At 34.6% G+C, this 17,446-nt stretch overlaps 1 protein-coding gene across 8 annotated transcripts in view; it reads right to left on the reverse strand.

Moving 5' to 3' along the window:
- Window positions 1-17,446, reverse strand: part of BLTP1 (bridge-like lipid transfer protein family member 1) — a 237,041-nt gene that overhangs the window by 71,986 nt on the left and 147,609 nt on the right. For 7 of the 8 annotated variants that reach the window (XM_049885396.1, XM_049885390.1, XM_049885394.1 and 4 more), the window contains 6 exons: window positions 16,061-16,236; window positions 11,171-11,877; window positions 10,493-10,738; window positions 8,165-8,258; window positions 5,196-5,246; window positions 470-676 (listed from right to left, as the gene is read on the reverse strand). In XM_049885396.1, coding sequence (XP_049741353.1) covers window positions 470-676; window positions 5,196-5,246; window positions 8,165-8,258; window positions 10,493-10,738; window positions 11,171-11,877; window positions 16,061-16,236 — 1,481 coding nt within the window. The remainder of the gene's footprint in view (window positions 1-469; window positions 677-5,195; window positions 5,247-8,164; window positions 8,259-10,492; window positions 10,739-11,170; window positions 11,878-16,060; window positions 16,237-17,446) is intronic. The other variant, XM_049885392.1, reaches the window with a different exon arrangement.

Below are 17,446 nucleotides of genomic sequence, written 5' to 3' on the forward strand. Positions count from 1 at the left end.
AGGTTAATGTGCAAAGATCTGATTTACTAACCCTTAAAATATGTATGTGGCATGGTCAAATCCTGCCTTGAACTATGTACAACAATTTCATACAGAAAAAAAAAAAACAAACCAAAACCATGCATGGGACAGAAATAGCCACTAATTTTTTAAACCTGTGCAGAAGTAATTGCGTTCAAAGTAAACAAGGAATTTGTCTTATTAATACCTCTTACGATGCCTACAAATCTCTAGGAACCTTTAAGCTTTATTTATACAACATGGAACATTGACAACTGCATCTCTGACATAGTACTTTAATGATATCCAGTGTGATTCTCCCATGACTTGTCTTGGCCACTCTCCACCTACATCATTGTCCATAATGGTCAACACTTAGAAGTAACCCCTCATTTACCTCCAAACTTTTGTTAACACAGCAAAGAGTGCCCTGAGGCACAGAATCACAGAACTTGAAGAAATAACTTACGCCGTAGAAGGCTGTCTGATGAGGTCTGAGATCTGTTTAGATAGTTGGTGAGAACTTCGAACCATCATGCTATGTAAAGTGGCAGGATGCTGAGGAATGTTGATGCTGATAGCTCCTACTTTGAAAACAGCAGCATTGTTTGTCTTCAACCCTCTCTGGGCACTGTAGAGGGCTTGAGACTTGGCAATACTGCATTTCACTACAGTTCTATCAACAGAGAAGAAGGACCATGAAAAAATATCCAAATAAAAAGAAATTTTGAAAAAAAAAATTGAGAGCAAGAGAAGTACCTTTAGATCTTTCAAAGGCATAAACTGCTTAAGACTTTTCATGCTTTTAAATCATATATTGAAGAAATAATGTTTTCCAAAAATTACAAAATACATTTACTAACACTGTTTGCACTGAATAATATTCTATTTCTTCATTAGGAAGAGGTTATACAAGAAGATAAGTATGTGCTCACATGTAAGTAAAAGCAAGAATACTGCACATTACATATGTGCATACATACATGCACAAGACACAAAATTTCATTTTGATTTTTCACCTATTCAGAACTCCTTTTTTCTTCTCCAATTAAAAAAAAAAAAAAATTTTTTTTTTTTTTTATATAATCACTAAAGTATAGCAAGCTCTATAGGGCAGGTCTACTCTGTCATATAGGGTCACTATAAGTTGGAATCGATGCAAAGGCACATGTCAACAACAACCTAACCTCTAAAAAGATCCAAAAAAATAAAATAACACCAAACTCACTGCCTTCACGTCAATTCCAACTCATAGTGACCCTACATGACAGAGTAGACTTGCCCCATAGGGTTTCCAAGGAGCCACTGGTGCATTCAAACTGCTGACCTTTGGGTTAGCGGCTAAACTCTTAACCACTGTACCATCAGGGCTCCTCTAATGAGATCACAGACACTGCATGTGAAAAGAAATACTCACTATACTCTTGAAAATCTAATCCATCAGAGAGTCAAAAGATTACCCTAACAATCATCTAGTATACTAAAAGAAACTGACAGGAAGGAAGACATGTAATTTGCATTTTTTAAAATCTTAATATACTTTCAATGAAGAGCAAAGAAATGATAGAAGTCCAATTTATAACAAGTGTGGCTACTACTCTTGATCATGAATTAGTAAGCTTTACTGGTACAACATTTTAAAAGCAGAGATATTATCTTTCTTACTTCCTGCTCTCTCTTTCCAGTGCCTAGAACAGTGCCTGGGACATGGTAGGCATTCACTGAGTATTTGCGAAATGAAGAGCAAAATGAGTAAAGCAGAAGAATGACCCTCACACAGCAGCTGCAGAATTCCACAGACAGCATGTTATGGCACATTGTATATATCAAAGATGTTTGAAGCAGTCTTTGACATACACAATGGAAAGGTCCACACCAACGAACTGCGCCATTAAAGGACAAGATAATAAAAAGATAGCTTCTAATATAAATGCTATCCTTCAAATGGGCAAAAGATTCTTGACAATAAACAGACTAAGCAAAACACAAAATGCAAATTTCATGTTAACTACAGGTCAGTTCACATATATTTATCTCTGCTCAGGCTGGGAGGATTCAGCAATTATTTATAGTCTCAAGAATATAAAGAATCAATTTATCACATTTAAATTCTATTGGAAAAATGCTAAAAACTGTAACAGTGGCTCTATCAGATGTCTTGATTATTCAAAGTCAACTACTCAGAAAATGTCGCTGATTTAAAAAAAGATATTCTATGGAACTGGTCTTTCAGTGTGAGAGTAGGCTCTGGAATGTTGACTAGTTATTGAATTTTGTGTTTTCTAATACAATAATAATAATATATAATATAATAATAATAAATAAAACCACTGTCACCAATATTTCAAGTTCAATTTCAACATGAGCCAGAACACACTAGATGGTGCTGAAATGCCAACAGTTTACTACTTGAATGAAACTAAACACACATTTACAAAAATATCTGTCATCATGACAGCCAGAAATTCCAGATCTAACTCACAATTTTATCTTTGTAACCTATAGAAATATGTTTGTCTAAATAGTAGCTGAAATACTTTTAACTACATAAACACATACGCAACACTGAATTTTTAATTATGTAACAAAATTCAGAATGGGGATAATTGTTCTCCTACATACAACAGAATCTACTTTGATAATTTCAGTGGAAATTTTGATGTTAGGGACTTCAGGAGCTCTGTGTTGCCCAGTTCCAGATGGCCTCCTTCAGACAGTAGTCTATAAATGATACCCACCACCTTCAATGTAAATGGTATTCTTTGGAGTTGGACAACATGATGGTCCTATACTGACCAAATTAAACCAGAAACTGTAGAGGATTAATCCCACAAACTTTTGATTAACTTTGTCAAACTGTATATGGAAAATATGTAAGGAAAGCCTGACTGAGGAATTAAACTGTTCATAAGCTGCCAACATGAGTTATCTATTCATAATTGTAATTCTCAAAGATAGTTGTCACCTTATCTAGGCCATATGACATGTAGTATACATAAGACTTTTACACAAGAAAGTAGTTGCCAAAATATCTCTAAAGTGAAAACTACAAAAATGTGCATCATACAAGACATGCCTGATGTAGGTGAAAGACCCACGGCAAGTGACCAAAGACGGCTGATTAAAGAATTCATTGACAGTGGTAGTCTACTTTGCAAGGTTCTCCTAGATCTACTGTGAGCCTCCGTTACAATGATCACAGTGCCTAATCAGGCCAGGGCCTTTTCCCACCTTCTTTTACTTCCTGAGTCCAGGTAGTATGGCCTTAGAGGCAGGCCAGCCATCCCTGTCCATACGAGTTGAGTGAATGATTTGAGGGCTTGCTTTGAGGCCTCATTATCTCTACCTCTATCCCTACCCCCACTCCACCTACTTGAGCATCCAGGCCCCAACATTTAGAGGTGGGGAGAGGAAGTAGAGTAAATTATGCACTCTGGCCTATGCTGCCTGCCTCAATTCAGTTTTGCCAAAAAAATCCAGTGATGGGGCTAGGGTAGTGTTGAGATCATATGTTATTTAGCCAACTTTTAAATCACTGAAACTTCCTTTTCCATTTTGTCCATTAGCAAACAAAAGCTTCGGTGATGGCAGTGGGTGTGGCTCAATCAGGAGCTGTTCAGACCAAGCTGAAACTGCCCCTCCTGTCCATTGTCCCCAAAGCGCTGGGTGTGGCTCAAGCCAGTCAAATCCAGTTTACTAGCCTACGCCAAAGAAAAAAAATGCAGTATGTCTTACTGCACCTGTGCACCATGATAAATCTATGTAGTCCATGTTTGTATGTACTTCCTTGTGACAGATGGTATAAAAGGTTCTGCCTCCCTTTGTTCAGGGAGCTTGATTTGAGGTATACACCTCCTTGCTCCTTGCCTGTGTGCTTGCAATAAATGCTCTTCCTCCCTCCTCACCTCGGTGTGTCTTTATTGATGAGAAGCTACACTGAACAGAACCTGCTTTAGGTAACAATTTGGCAATTGCACCGTACATGTTTAACTCTCTTTACAAGGAATTAAAAGGGCATAAGGGGGCTTACAAGTGATGGCAACAGGGATGGACTCTCACTTGCTTACCGTTGCATCCCTGGAGCCTAACAGAATGCCTAGCACATAATAGGTAACCTGGTAAATAATTGTTGAGCCATTAAAAAGCATCCCCTCTAAAGTCACGCGGTACCAACACTTGTTATATATCCAGAGAACTCAGTGATAAAAAGGAAAGAAACAGTGAACCTTCTCTAGCTACTTCAGCTACTGCAATAGAATTAGATGGGTTTTTTTTTCCTACACCAATTACGATGACATTAATGTGGCGGAGTTGTTTTCAGAAAACACTCAGTTCTCTAGTTTAATATTAGTACAGTTATTCCTTTTTAGTACTTCTAGTTGGCTGATGAAGTGATATTAGACCACAAATAATCCCAACAAAGGTTGTTAATTAAGATACTTTGTTTATGGCCTGTTTTCACTACACAATTAAACAAATCTCAGCAAGTATGGTTATCTTACCAGCATACAGTATAATATAAGATCTATCTATTCAGCATACTCAAAATTTTACAGAAAATATTCAAAGAAATAACATTGTTAAGTAACATATAAATTTGTCATGGTAATAGACTGATCTGATGAATATTTAAAAACAGCTCCTCAGTACAGCTTACCACCACAAAATATCAGATATACAGCAGGTCAAACCAAGCCACTCATAATATAAAAGTATACATAGTAAAAGCTACAATAAGGTCTGTCAATAGAGCAGTAAATACTATCTTTAAAAAAAACAGAATTATATGGTTGAGATGTCCAGATGTTTTCTTATATTAATTAGTATTTTAGTAATTATTTTTGCAATTAGTGAAATCTCTCTTGTAAAGAAGAACTATTTAGCTTATATTATCATGCTTTTGATAATAGAAAATTTAACAGTAACATATCTAAAAAAGCACAAGCAACATACAACACTACAGGTATTACAACCTTTCAGCTATAAAACAACAGATGAGTTACCAAAAAAGACAGCCCTTACCTGTGTGTCTTTCTTGAATATCAGTAAGCTTTAATTTATAACAGGGACTATATTAAAGCTATAAAAGCTAGCTACACATATTCATAGCCAAGCAGATAATCTAAATATTCATTAAAAAAAAAAACTGAATACTATGTTAATCACAAATCTATGAAAAGAATAATATGACGTACAGAAATTCTTGTTTGGCTGTGCTTGTGGGAGATGTAGGAAAATCCTCCAGTCTACAGATGAAGATTGAAGAGAAAGCAGGAAAAGAAAAAGGAAGCAAATAAACATTCATGCATAAATCAGTCACTGGCAATCATCTGGAAAGCTTTTCTAATTTCCCATTTTTTAAAATTTTTCCTTAAAGTACCTTTTGAACTATTTTTAGTTCATTTTCCCTTTGAAACTGGAAATGAAAAGCCAAGGAATAAATACAGGAAATGTTAACACTAATAGAGTTTCACAGATAGGGAAAACCTTTAATTTTTAAAATAAAACAGTCATGGGATCTCTGCCTGGGTGAAAAAAAGAAAAGAAAAGAAAAAAGGCAAGAAATACAAACTATGTAATTTTTTCTTTAAATTCTGTCTTATAACTACTCTATTTTGCAAGTTTAGAGACCATTTGAAGCCCTTGTCTTAAAAGATAAGAGCTAATGGATACAAGAAGTCTCTTAATGTTCTGAAATGATCATTTATACAATAAAGCACATGGGACATCTAAAGAATTTTATTTTTCTTTTTGAATAGGTTAACATAACCGCGGTACTTTTAGTCACTGAAGGACTCACGGAACCCAATGCCTGTGATGACTTTCTGCAGGACCATCAAGGTGAGCGGGAAGGAGTAAAAGTGCAAATTCTGGCACCTCTTATTACTGACTGTATGATTTTAAGCATTTTAGGCAAATACTCCGACCTTTCTAAATCTCAACTTATTCTTCTGTAAAGTGGGGATAAAACCACCCAGTTCACAGGACTATTGAGAGGATTATATAAAATAATTTATGTGAGGCTATGATACAGGCATATCACAAGAGTATAATTATTATATCATAATATCCCTCTTGGAAACCCTGGTAGCATAGTGGTTAAGTGCTACAGCTGCTAACCAAAAGGTCAGCAGTTCCAATCCACCAGGTGCTTCTTGGAAACTCTATGGGGCAGTTCTACTCTGTCCTACAGGGTTGCTATGAATCAGAATCGACTTGATGGCAGTGGGGTTTTTTTTTTTTTTTTTTGGAATATCCCCTCCCTACAATTTTTTTTTTTATATTGAATGAACAGAAAAAAATCTTGTCTCTCACAACCACTGCAATTTCCTGGTCTTGAAACTTCTGCTCAGGAATTGTGATCTGGACTACAGGCAGTCATTATGAAATATACTCACTTTGGTTCTAGACTTACAGGTTCAAATTACCCCAGCGAAGCTTAACCCAGAGATGCTCTCAAAGAAATTTTGAGAATATTGGGCTCTGCAGACACTAATTCTAACCAAAATTCATTGCAGACAGCTATAGCCCATTAATAACTATCCGTTTCAAGAAATGTTCCCTAGGATGGCTATCACATTATTCAGATTTTGAAAATACCGTGACTACAGCTGTAACTAACTGATCATAATTCTTAGTCAATCTATGATTATTATTTAATTTTTATAGTGCTGAACCAAACCTCTAATTGAGTATTTAGCATGATGAATGTTTTACAGGACAATACCAGCACAACATTAACTACTTAAAATATTAAGAAGAGTAAATTCTTAAAACCTGACTTAAATTGTTAAAATGCATCTTGTAGTCACAACATAAAACTGTTCCACTGAAAGGAATGAAGGCATACACTCCCAAGTGTATGAACAAAGTCAAATAATTAAATGTATCTAAAAAAAAAAAACAGATTAATCATCGGAATACCAGTATATACATAGCACAAAGGTTGGCAGTTTGAAACCACCCAGAGGTGCCCTGGAAAACAGGCCTGCTGATCTGTTTTTGAAAGGACACAGCTTCGAAAACTATATGGGCCAGTTCTACTCTGCACACATGGGGTGTCCGTGAGTTGGGACTGACTCGACAACAACTAATGACAACAACATGGTAAACTCATTATGAAGTCCCTGGGTGGTAAAACAGGTAACATGGCTGGCCAAAAGTGCCTGGAAAGAAAGACCTGGTGATCTATTTCTGAAAAAAATCAGCCACTGAAAACCCCACAGAGCACAGTTCTACTCTGACACACACGGCGTCGCTATAAGTCCAGATCGATTCAACAGCAACTGTTTTTTTTTTTAACCCACTATAAAAGTCGTACCTATAGTATTAGAAGGATTTCATATTTCATAGATCCTTTTGCTAAATATAGGGTCACTTTTTTATGAGTGAGAATTGACTCAACAGCAACGGGTTTGGTTTACAGGTTTTTGTTTTTTTTTTTTTTTTTGCTAAAATTCTTTAAATGGTAAAATAGCAAAAGAAAGTTTTGAAACCCAGCATAAAAATAAGTGATTTGTTACTATAAAATTAAAAAACCAAACTCACTGCTGTTGAGTGGATTCTGACTCAGTGGCCCTGCAGGACAGAGTTTCCAAGGAGTTCCTGGTACATTCAAACTGCCGACTTCCGGTTAGCAGATATACCTCTTAACTACTACGCCACCAGGATTTCCAATATAAAATTAAGAGAGAGTCTATATTCTTTTCCGAAAATTTTGTTTTACATAGCTACCTGAATTGAGTTTTTGCATCTTCTCTGTCAAACTGAAATTTGTACTATGATCATCTTAACAATTTTAGAAAGGAAAAAATATCTTCACCTAAAAACATTATATTTGGTGAAGTTCTTAATGACAGTCAGAATTGCAGTATCTACGGATATGGGAAGTACAGGGTGGAGAGAAGGAGTGTGCAGCCACATTGTAGGGAGAGCAACTAGGGTCACAAACAATGTGTGTATAAGTTTTTGTATGAGAAACTGACTTGAATCATAAACTTTCACTCAAAGCACAATTCAAAAAAAAAAAAGAATCTCAGTATGTGGGAACGTTATGGGCATAAACCTCAAAACTGAGCAGGTATGGATTCACCCAAAGAGTCTAAGTTTCCTATAAAACTATAACAAAGAAGTATGAGAAATTAATAAAAACCAATACACTTACTGTATATTTGGTGTAATCCCTTCAAGCAGCACAATATTAACCCCACCAATGTGAGCGGTGGCACATGTCTCAGTCATCTTTTGATGTAAAACATCTTAAGGGTAAGAAAAAAAAAAATACATATTTAAATTTTGGATAATAAATGTACTTCATATTAAAAATGTATTTCATTTATAGTAATTTAGTGATAAAAGATAATTTCAAAGTTACAATAAAATTTGTTAAACTTATTTCAGAACTATTACTTTTTTAAAAAATTTCCTTGAAGATTTTTTTATTTCTATGCATGTATGCGTGCACACATATTAGATGTCAAAACTGGAATAATGCTGAATAGGTAATTTAGTATGCTATTCAAGCATTAAAAACCCTAATGGCATTTAAAAACCTCAGAAGTAATACTTCCTCAGTGCAAAAAACTTGGAAAATTCAAACCAACTGAAAGAACAGGAAAAAAGAAACCACATAAACTAGCACTCCTGGTCCATATTAGTACTTATGATTTTAATGTAGGATATAAAATAAACATTTTTATTATTTATAAAAGTCTGATCAAATCACACATACTATTTTTCCCTCACTTTTTCATTTAGCAATATAAACATTTTTCCATATTAATAAATTCTGCAACATGATTTTTAATGGCTACATTGTAAACTACTACACGTACATAAGAATAACTTAACCAATTCCTTAATGCCGACACTTGGCTACTCCTTTGTACAGACACCTTTTCACAGAATTCTGATTATTTTTTTCTCTAGGTATATAGACCTGGAATTGTTGAGTCAAAGGATAAATGTGCTTTAAAGACTGTTAATAAAAACTATTAAACTAACCTTTGTGAAAGTTAAACCAATTTATATCAATTTAGAAATAAAAAAGTCCCTTTTCCTCACTGTCACCAAAACTGGGGACTGTCATCCTTAATCTCTGTTAAACCAACAGATGAAGAAATAGATAACTTATTATTATTATTTTAACCAGTGAGGTTAAGCAAATTTTTATATCAACATAGCCATCTGAATTTCTTATGTATTGTTTGTATCTTTTGCCTATATTTCTAAGGACAGTTAAGGATATGTTTGGGCTTTTTAATAATTTATAACCCACCTAATTTCTTGAGAGAAACTTCTGTAATGGTATAATTTTTTTTTTAATTTAAAATTAGTTTTTGAGTAACTAATGTTCAGGGTAAAAATTAAGTGTATAATAATAAAAAGTAGGCTCAAAACAATGTTTTACTAAACCTTACATATTTGGCAATCATAAAGTTAATAAAAACACATGGTGATACACAATTTCCTTTTCTCATCTAATACAACCTGTAGGGTTATTTTCACAGGCAGAAGGAGACACTGGTATTAAAGACTTATAGTATCAGGTGAATTCCTGTAACTTCACTTTCATACTGTTGCTCAGTTTCTAAAGTCTGCTTTGTTAACAGTTTTTAAATTAGCCTAACTCAAAGTACAAGAACTATATCCACTGATGCTAAGACACACTTATTTTTTATTTTAACATCTCTGAAATTGGTATGCATAAAATAATGGTGGTGCATCTTCAAGTTGATGGTGTCTTGGATTTGATGAAATGTCACAGCTTGCATGATCATATTCAAGATATATGGTACATTTTGGTTAACCTATAACATTTTATAACCGATAAGAAGATTTCTTTTTATAGAGATAGTAAAGTGAATACTGGATTATAAGATTTCTGTGATAGTAATAAAGAAAAACAAACATTTTACAAGTTTCATTACTTTGGTGAAATTTTCAGATATTACACATCTTACTAAACCAAAATAAAACAAAAAACTAAATTCATTACCATCAGGTCTATTCCAACCGACAGCGACCCTACAGGAAACAGTAGAACTGCCCCATAGGGCCAAGGCGTCTGTTTCCTGAAGGAAGCAGACTGCGCATCTTTCTCCCTCGGAGCAGCTGGTAGGTTGAACTTTTCAGTTAACATCCGAGTGCTTAACCAATGAGCCACCAGGGCTCCCTGACATCTTACTACAAAACAACTCCTTGCTATCAAGCAGATTCCAACTCATAAATGGTACTAAAAGAGAGTTAAAGAATAAGTGCCACTGGACATTAGGAACATTTGCCAGATCTTAAAGCACCTGGAAATTTTCACTGAATATAAAAACTGCTTCATAATTGACTAATCTTCAATTACATTCAAATGTCTTGGAACTCTAATTTGGAATTTGAAAGTCTCATTTTCTGAAGAAAAATCGGCAAAGTAGGAATTTTGAAGACACACCATTGTTTTTGTTTTTAGAAAAGTAGCTCTATAGTACTAGAGTCATCATACCTTTCATTTTTTCCTTAAGGGTAAAACTGCCATGGATCCTCTTCAGTTCTGATTCCATTGTTAGCCCACCAATGTCTGCCTCCAGGTGTGTGCGATTCACCATGCCAATTCCAAACACTATTAGAGTAACATGCTGCGGTTCAGAAGTAACCAAGCTACGTTTCCTCTGCGGCTTAGTCAAACTGTTGTTGTCTTGTTCATTCTCAAAAACAACTTTACATGTCGGTTCTGTAGGACTCCGAACACCTTTGTATGAAAAATATAAATGTTTACACACGAAAACTGTGAAAGGGAAGAACATTCTAAAAATTATTTTACTTTTCTTTCCTACATATTCCCAACCATCTCACCTCCTCTTATTTCTCATTGAAATTATCTTAAAATGTTTTCAACATTTTCCCAAGGTTCTAAAGAGAGTAAATTGTAGAGCCAGATATTTGAAATACAGTCTGTCTGAATTCTTGAAGTGCTATGGAAGGGTAAGGGAGGATGGGAAATGGAGCGGCAGAATATCTGAATGGCATTACTATTTTCTCCACTTGGCAACTCCCAATTTTTGTGCATTTTAATTATCCACTTACAACATTAGCAAAACACGATGCAAAACAGGCTGTTATCTTTTAAAATTATTACTGTTACTCTAAACAGAAAATTTAGAAACATGGAAATGTTTCTTACCTGCTGGCCCAAATGTTTCTGAAGACTTTTCCAATATTCCTGTTGGATCAGAGATAAGTGAGTAGAAGTTAAGTAATTTATACATGTTCTGCCAGCACTCAGCTGAAGGCTCACTTTGCTCTGACACAGTAATTGAATCTGAGTCATCCATATGAACAGTCATGTGATCCACCACATCCTTTGAGCCTTTCCTAGACACTTTTGAAGTTCTTCTTTCAGATCTTCCTAATGAATTTTTGTTTCTCGATTCCTTTTTGTTATTCTCATTGTTGGTCCTTTTGTTCTTTGCATTATTTACTCTATTGCCACCATTAAGGCTTCCTCTAGAACTGCGACTGAAGTCAGATGAGCGAAAATCCCGGTGTTTTCTGGTTTTGAAGGTAGGTGTTGGGGAAGCTGATCCAGCTGTATATCTGCTAAGTTTAATGTCAGTCTGAGTTGCTTTGATGTCATCTATCATTGTACTAAATTGATGAATAAGACGAACCAAAGCCATATCCACGTGCTGGCTTATTGACTGACAGGAAATAGTAAAGTTGCAGTGGAAGGTATTGTAATAACGCTTGTTGAGATCATGAAAAGAAAGAGCGCTGGTAGAGTTCTGAGGGGTGCACACTGACTTTTCCATGACAACAGCACTGATGCTAAAGGTTTCCAACATTAATGCTGGTTTGAACTCAAGGGGAGGAAGATTCACATGGCCTTGCCTAATAATAAAAAAGAAAGGTTTTACTTTTTTCCAGAAGTGCACAATTTTTATTAATTTATAAGCAAAATAATCCCCGAGCTGAAATAGTTATAAACCATTTAAATAATTTTAAGAGATCAAGAAGGATGTGCTTTTTTTATTAGGGCAGCCTATTTTTAAGTCAATGGCTGGCCCTTGAGTCTTCCTTCTTGATCTTACTCTAGAACTAACTAACCTAGCTTCCAAATCAGTCTTCTCATGTTAAGAAATTATTTCAGTGAAGTGATAAAACTATTTTGCTTGCCATCCATACGGTAAACCCCTCTGTGGTAATACGACAGAGGTCATAATACTACCTAATATTTGTAGAGTGCTTTAAATTTCCTCAGAATGCTTTCATTTCTATCAAATAACCCTTTGAGAATGCCAAGACAAGCAAGATGGCTTAATTAAGAGCAGTGTCTAACAAGCTCATTGGTGAGAAAGAATCAAAAGGTACTTTAAAGAAAGTGATCTAGGTCAACCCCTAAGCTAATATTTAAATTCATTCTACAACAGCTCTATCAAGTGGCTATTTAACTAATGCTTGAACATTTTCAAATCTGAATTTTCTTTAATTATGAGCCCTGTGCTCTTCTTATAAAGCCCTTATTGATGCTAAACCAAAGCAACCTCTCTTAACTATCCCCTCCCCTCCTCCTTTAAAAGCCATATATTTAATTTCTTCATATTTTATATAATTTTATTTTCTATTAGAAATGAAAATCTCATGGCATACTTTGCCATGTTGGAAGTAATAAAGAAAGCAATTAAAATAAATATGAGAAACATATACAAAATGATTTTAAAGGCATATATACAAAATTATTTCTCAGATTTTGGTAAATCTTCCTGCTTATTAAAGATTTTCATGGTAAGAATACTATAGTCAATGTTTATATAAAAACACCTTTCCATATACCAATGAACAATAACAGTAAGTCTCAAGCACCAAAACTTTAAAAAGATATTTTTCCCTGTCTTTCCATGTATAATATAAATGTACAGCCATATAAGTCAAATTAAATGCTGGCATTTTTTCTATCAAAGAAATCTGAAGCTCTTTCACATTCTCAATTTAACTTAAATAATTCATAATTAGAGAACAGTAATTCCTAAATGAAAATTAGTAGCTATTATTTAATAAGAAAAACCTACACTGTAGTATAATTCATGAAAATGCATAAATCCACAGGAGGCCTACAATCAATGGTAAGCACGCCATCAGAGAAAAAAAAAATTAGATTTTTAGAATTAGAACAGATAAGAGAAGACCAAAAAAAGACTAAACTAGCCCACAACTATAGAAATGAGCCTTTAAACAAAAACAAGAATCTAAAACTTGTAAGGGAGTCTTAAAGAGAGGAGATGCAGCTAAAGAAAAAAAAAAAAATCTGGGTACATGATGAAGCAGTCATTCAGGAAAACAGCAGCCAGTCAGGTGAGAAGCTGGCATGGGCACTCTACAGTCAAAAGTTAAAATTTAAGTTTAAAAACATTTATTAAGTCCATAATATGTAAAATTATTTTGACTGAAGATAACAAAGAGGTAAGGAAACTAATATTTATGAATTTACATGCCAGACCCTCTGCTAAATGATCTGGTAACCGTCTTGACTTTACAGTCTAGTAGAAAAGTTATGCACATTTATACAATAATCAGCAGAATGAACAGTATGCTACCCCCCCCAAAAAAAAAACCACAAAAAATTAAAATTAATGCCCAAGAAAACTGTGAAGTGGAAAAGGCCTCCAAATAAAAGTTTAAGGTGGAATTACAGGAGATCTGAGAACTGAAAGCTAACCACGCGTTAGCAGCAGGAGTGTGGAACATTCGAAGCTACATGATACCAGTGGAAAAATTAAAAGGAATGTCAAGTTTAGCAACACTAAATTTAGTGAATTCAGAGAATCACTCAAAAAAGTAATCCAGGGACATAAAAAGGGAAATGTAAACAGATGAAGGTCTAGCCTGTGGCAGTATTACATGGCATTTAGTAGGCCAGTAAGTAGGCCACAACTATAACCTAATTACATATATATATATAATTATATATTTGAAGATACATAAATTGTATGTGTGTACATGTACATTTATATATACAGAGAGAGAGAAAGCTCAAACAGAAATAAAAGTTTAGTTCAGACCTTTTAGCTCTAAATAAAGAGTGGATACAGCTATTAAATGTTTTGGTGTCTGGACTTGCATGGTTCAAATATGAGTGAATTGCAGTTACTACAGTTTAGTTAAAATCAGTCCCCCAACAACATGGTTCAAATTTTAGTTACGAGAGTAACTAAAATTTACTGTTAACTGCATAAGGTACAAATTACTCTGCTACCTCTTCCGTCCACAAATCACTTTGTAAATAACAGATGCGCAGTGACCGATTAGGTCATTAAAGTCTGTTGGTGATTGGTCAGTCTGCATCTGCTGTTCAGTTCATGCACAAACAGCAAACCATGTGGTTGTGTTGCCTTCTTGTCTTCCAGTGATAAGCCCACATGGCAATTTACAAAAATGGATAATGAAAAAAGGGAACTGGTCAACACAGATGAAACTGTAGCAAAGAAAGACAACGTGAAAATGCTGGAAGTGAAATTCAACTGAATGTAAACGGAGTTGGGGAAGAAAGTGCCAATCACGGAAATGTGGACACTTCTGCTGTTTGAGATTTTCTGGATATGTGGCAAGAGAAACTCAGTGAAGGTAAGCTTATTAACATAAATGAAGAAAGTGGTTGTGATGAGAAGGATAAAGATAAGTCAAAGGAAGTGATGCTGGCAACAAACTTCATAGTAAAGGAATTCTTGGCACTATTTTATGACATAGAAGGTACAAACGATAAAATGTTGGAAGCTGATCCACACTTAGAAAGGAGTATGACGTTTCAGCAAGGCACGGAAAAGATGACTGTTCTGTATTATGTCACACGACGAAGGTAGCAAACACTGTTCAAACTATTCCTGGTAGGTTGTTTACAAAGATGAAAACACATTAATTCTCAAGGTTTCTAATGTTTTAAATTATACTGTACTAAAAAAACATTAGTTTTACCACCTTTTTCATTTCACTAAATATTTATAATCAACAGTAAGAAGGCTTGCAATGTTTTGACAATATTTGTAAAGATCACAGAACAATCATAATTTTTCCCATTGATTATTAAAATCACTCTGCACAGCTTCCGCTTGCACAGCCATTTTTTACAATCCCACACTATTTTAAAAAGCAAGGACTATGTGTATGTAACAGAAAAGACAATGCAATTTCCATGTTCCTGTGTCATTAGAAAATTCTCAGGTTTTAGAAATAAAAAAATTTTTTAAGAAAGCTATCTTCTTCTGTGAATAATTATGACAGATTATTAAAAATTTAATTTTGTGAAATTATTTAAATTTTAAATACAATGTTTCAAGCAAAAAATATATTTAACTATATATTGAACACAGGCTCATTCTTCTAATTTGCCACTTGTAAAAGCACGAAAAGGATGAAACTAACAATGTTGCAAAATCTTCCTGTCACAGTGCCACCTATGTCCATATTCTACCATTCCAATATACTTAGGCAAGACCCAAGGTAGAACTCCAATTTCCGTAAAGGTTAGTTAAATCCTATTATTGGGCATATTACTTCCTATAAAAGCAATAAAGAAACTAAAGACCTATCCATGACAACAAAGAATGGCAGTAAAAGATGGTTGTTAACTTTCATCATTCTACATTTAGCATTCCTGAGTATTTGTTCCTTATGGCTAAACTCTCAGTATGACTGTTATTCTAACACAAAACTCAAAACAGGAGGCTTGAATAAGTTCTAAATAAATATGTAAAATATTATAATCTATAAAGCCCTAAAAATTCAACTAATGTAACAGCCAAGTGAACGCTGAGTTCATACATCAACATATATACATATGACCCTCACGTGCTAACATGGTACAAAAATAGCTAAAAATAGGCATTATAATCTCTTGACAAAATCATCAGGTTATTAGTAAGAAAATGTGACTACTATTTTTATTAAATGGAATTATCTTCTCATTAAGATATTAAAATTATCTTTTCATTAGGATTAGAAGAAAGCAATGTTAAAAAACAAAGTTATTATAACTTCTTAAAAAATTTTTACATAAAAACACCACCACCACAAAAGGTACCTTCTTGCTCTTTTGCCTCTTCTCTCTTTGGCTGTGTCTGAATCCACAATATCTGCTCTCAGGCAGTCCAAAGTCCCTGAAAATGAAAGGTGCTCCCCAAAGTACATTCGGTAGCAGAGTGGCATTGCATCCTGTGACTGGATCCCTGTATGGCTCAGAAGGGGTTTGAAAACAACCTAGAAGACATTAAACATTCATATTAGCTCAACTTATAGGTCATTATTTACTATGGCTTTTTTCTTATCGTACCTTAGTACATATTATTACTATATTCTGAAGCAATAAGAGGTCTCATACAGTAAATATGCTGTAATCTTACTTCAGGAGCTCTGGTGGCAAAGGGATTAAAAGCTTGGCTGCTAACCAAAGGTCGGCAGTTCAAATCTACCAGCTGTTCCTTGGAAACCCTATGGGGCAGTTCTACTCTGTCCTACAGAGTTGCTGAGTCAGAATTGACTCGACAGCAGTGGGTTTGTACAAAAAATAATGTACTTATTTCTAAAAACCTGCATTAAATGCTAATAAGCACAATAAACTTAGTATTACATAGGCCATTTCTTTTCTCTTCCCATTCTCCCTTCTTTAAAAATGGCAAAGTCCCTAAAAACTACTCCCATGTATTGGAGAAGTAAATCTCAGGAAACTTTGAAGTGCTTGATGCAGTTCTAACAGATAAATTGTCTCCTATTGCTAGAGAAAACTGCAAAGTTACCTCTACAGTTGTGAACTGTCTTTACTTTTTGTCTAAAGCATCTCCCTCTGTAAGTGACTCTAAATACGGTGATTTTCATCTAAGAATCTTGCTCTTTCCATTAGTCATTCTTTCCTATTTTTCTGATTGTGACCTTTCTAACTCCTCGTAAGTATATAAATGCACTGAAGCCTTTACCTTCTGAAAAAAGTAACACCTTTCAATACCCATGTTCCACTCTCCCAAGTCCCACCCTCCCACGTGCCTTCTGATCACTCAAACGAAAAAATAAGCTTCAAAGGGCGCCCCCTTCACTTTCTACATTTTTCCTTTATCTTATCAAAGCCACAACCACCTAAGCTTGGAGCTTCATTACCACTTATCTGAATAAATTTCAATAAACCATCTCTTCTTTCCACCTCTAGTTTCTCTACTACAATTCATTGAACCCATTGCTACCCAAATAATAATTCTACACATAGACTTCTGGTCACTTTATTCCTCTGCTTTAAAATCTTCAAGGCCTTCCCATTGCTCACGCAATAAAGTCTTAACATAGCTTAAAGACTACGTGATAGGAGTGAATTTATCTTTCTAGTCCTGTGTGCTAATTTGTGTCTCCAAATAAGAAAAATGTTACTACATATGACAAGAAACTAAATGTCATCTTTTTATAATGAGCATCTATAGATGCT

The sequence above is a fragment of the Elephas maximus genome, chromosome 5 (assembly GCF_024166365.1).
Source record: "Elephas maximus indicus isolate mEleMax1 chromosome 5, mEleMax1 primary haplotype, whole genome shotgun sequence".
NCBI lineage: Eukaryota > Metazoa > Chordata > Mammalia > Proboscidea > Elephantidae > Elephas > Elephas maximus.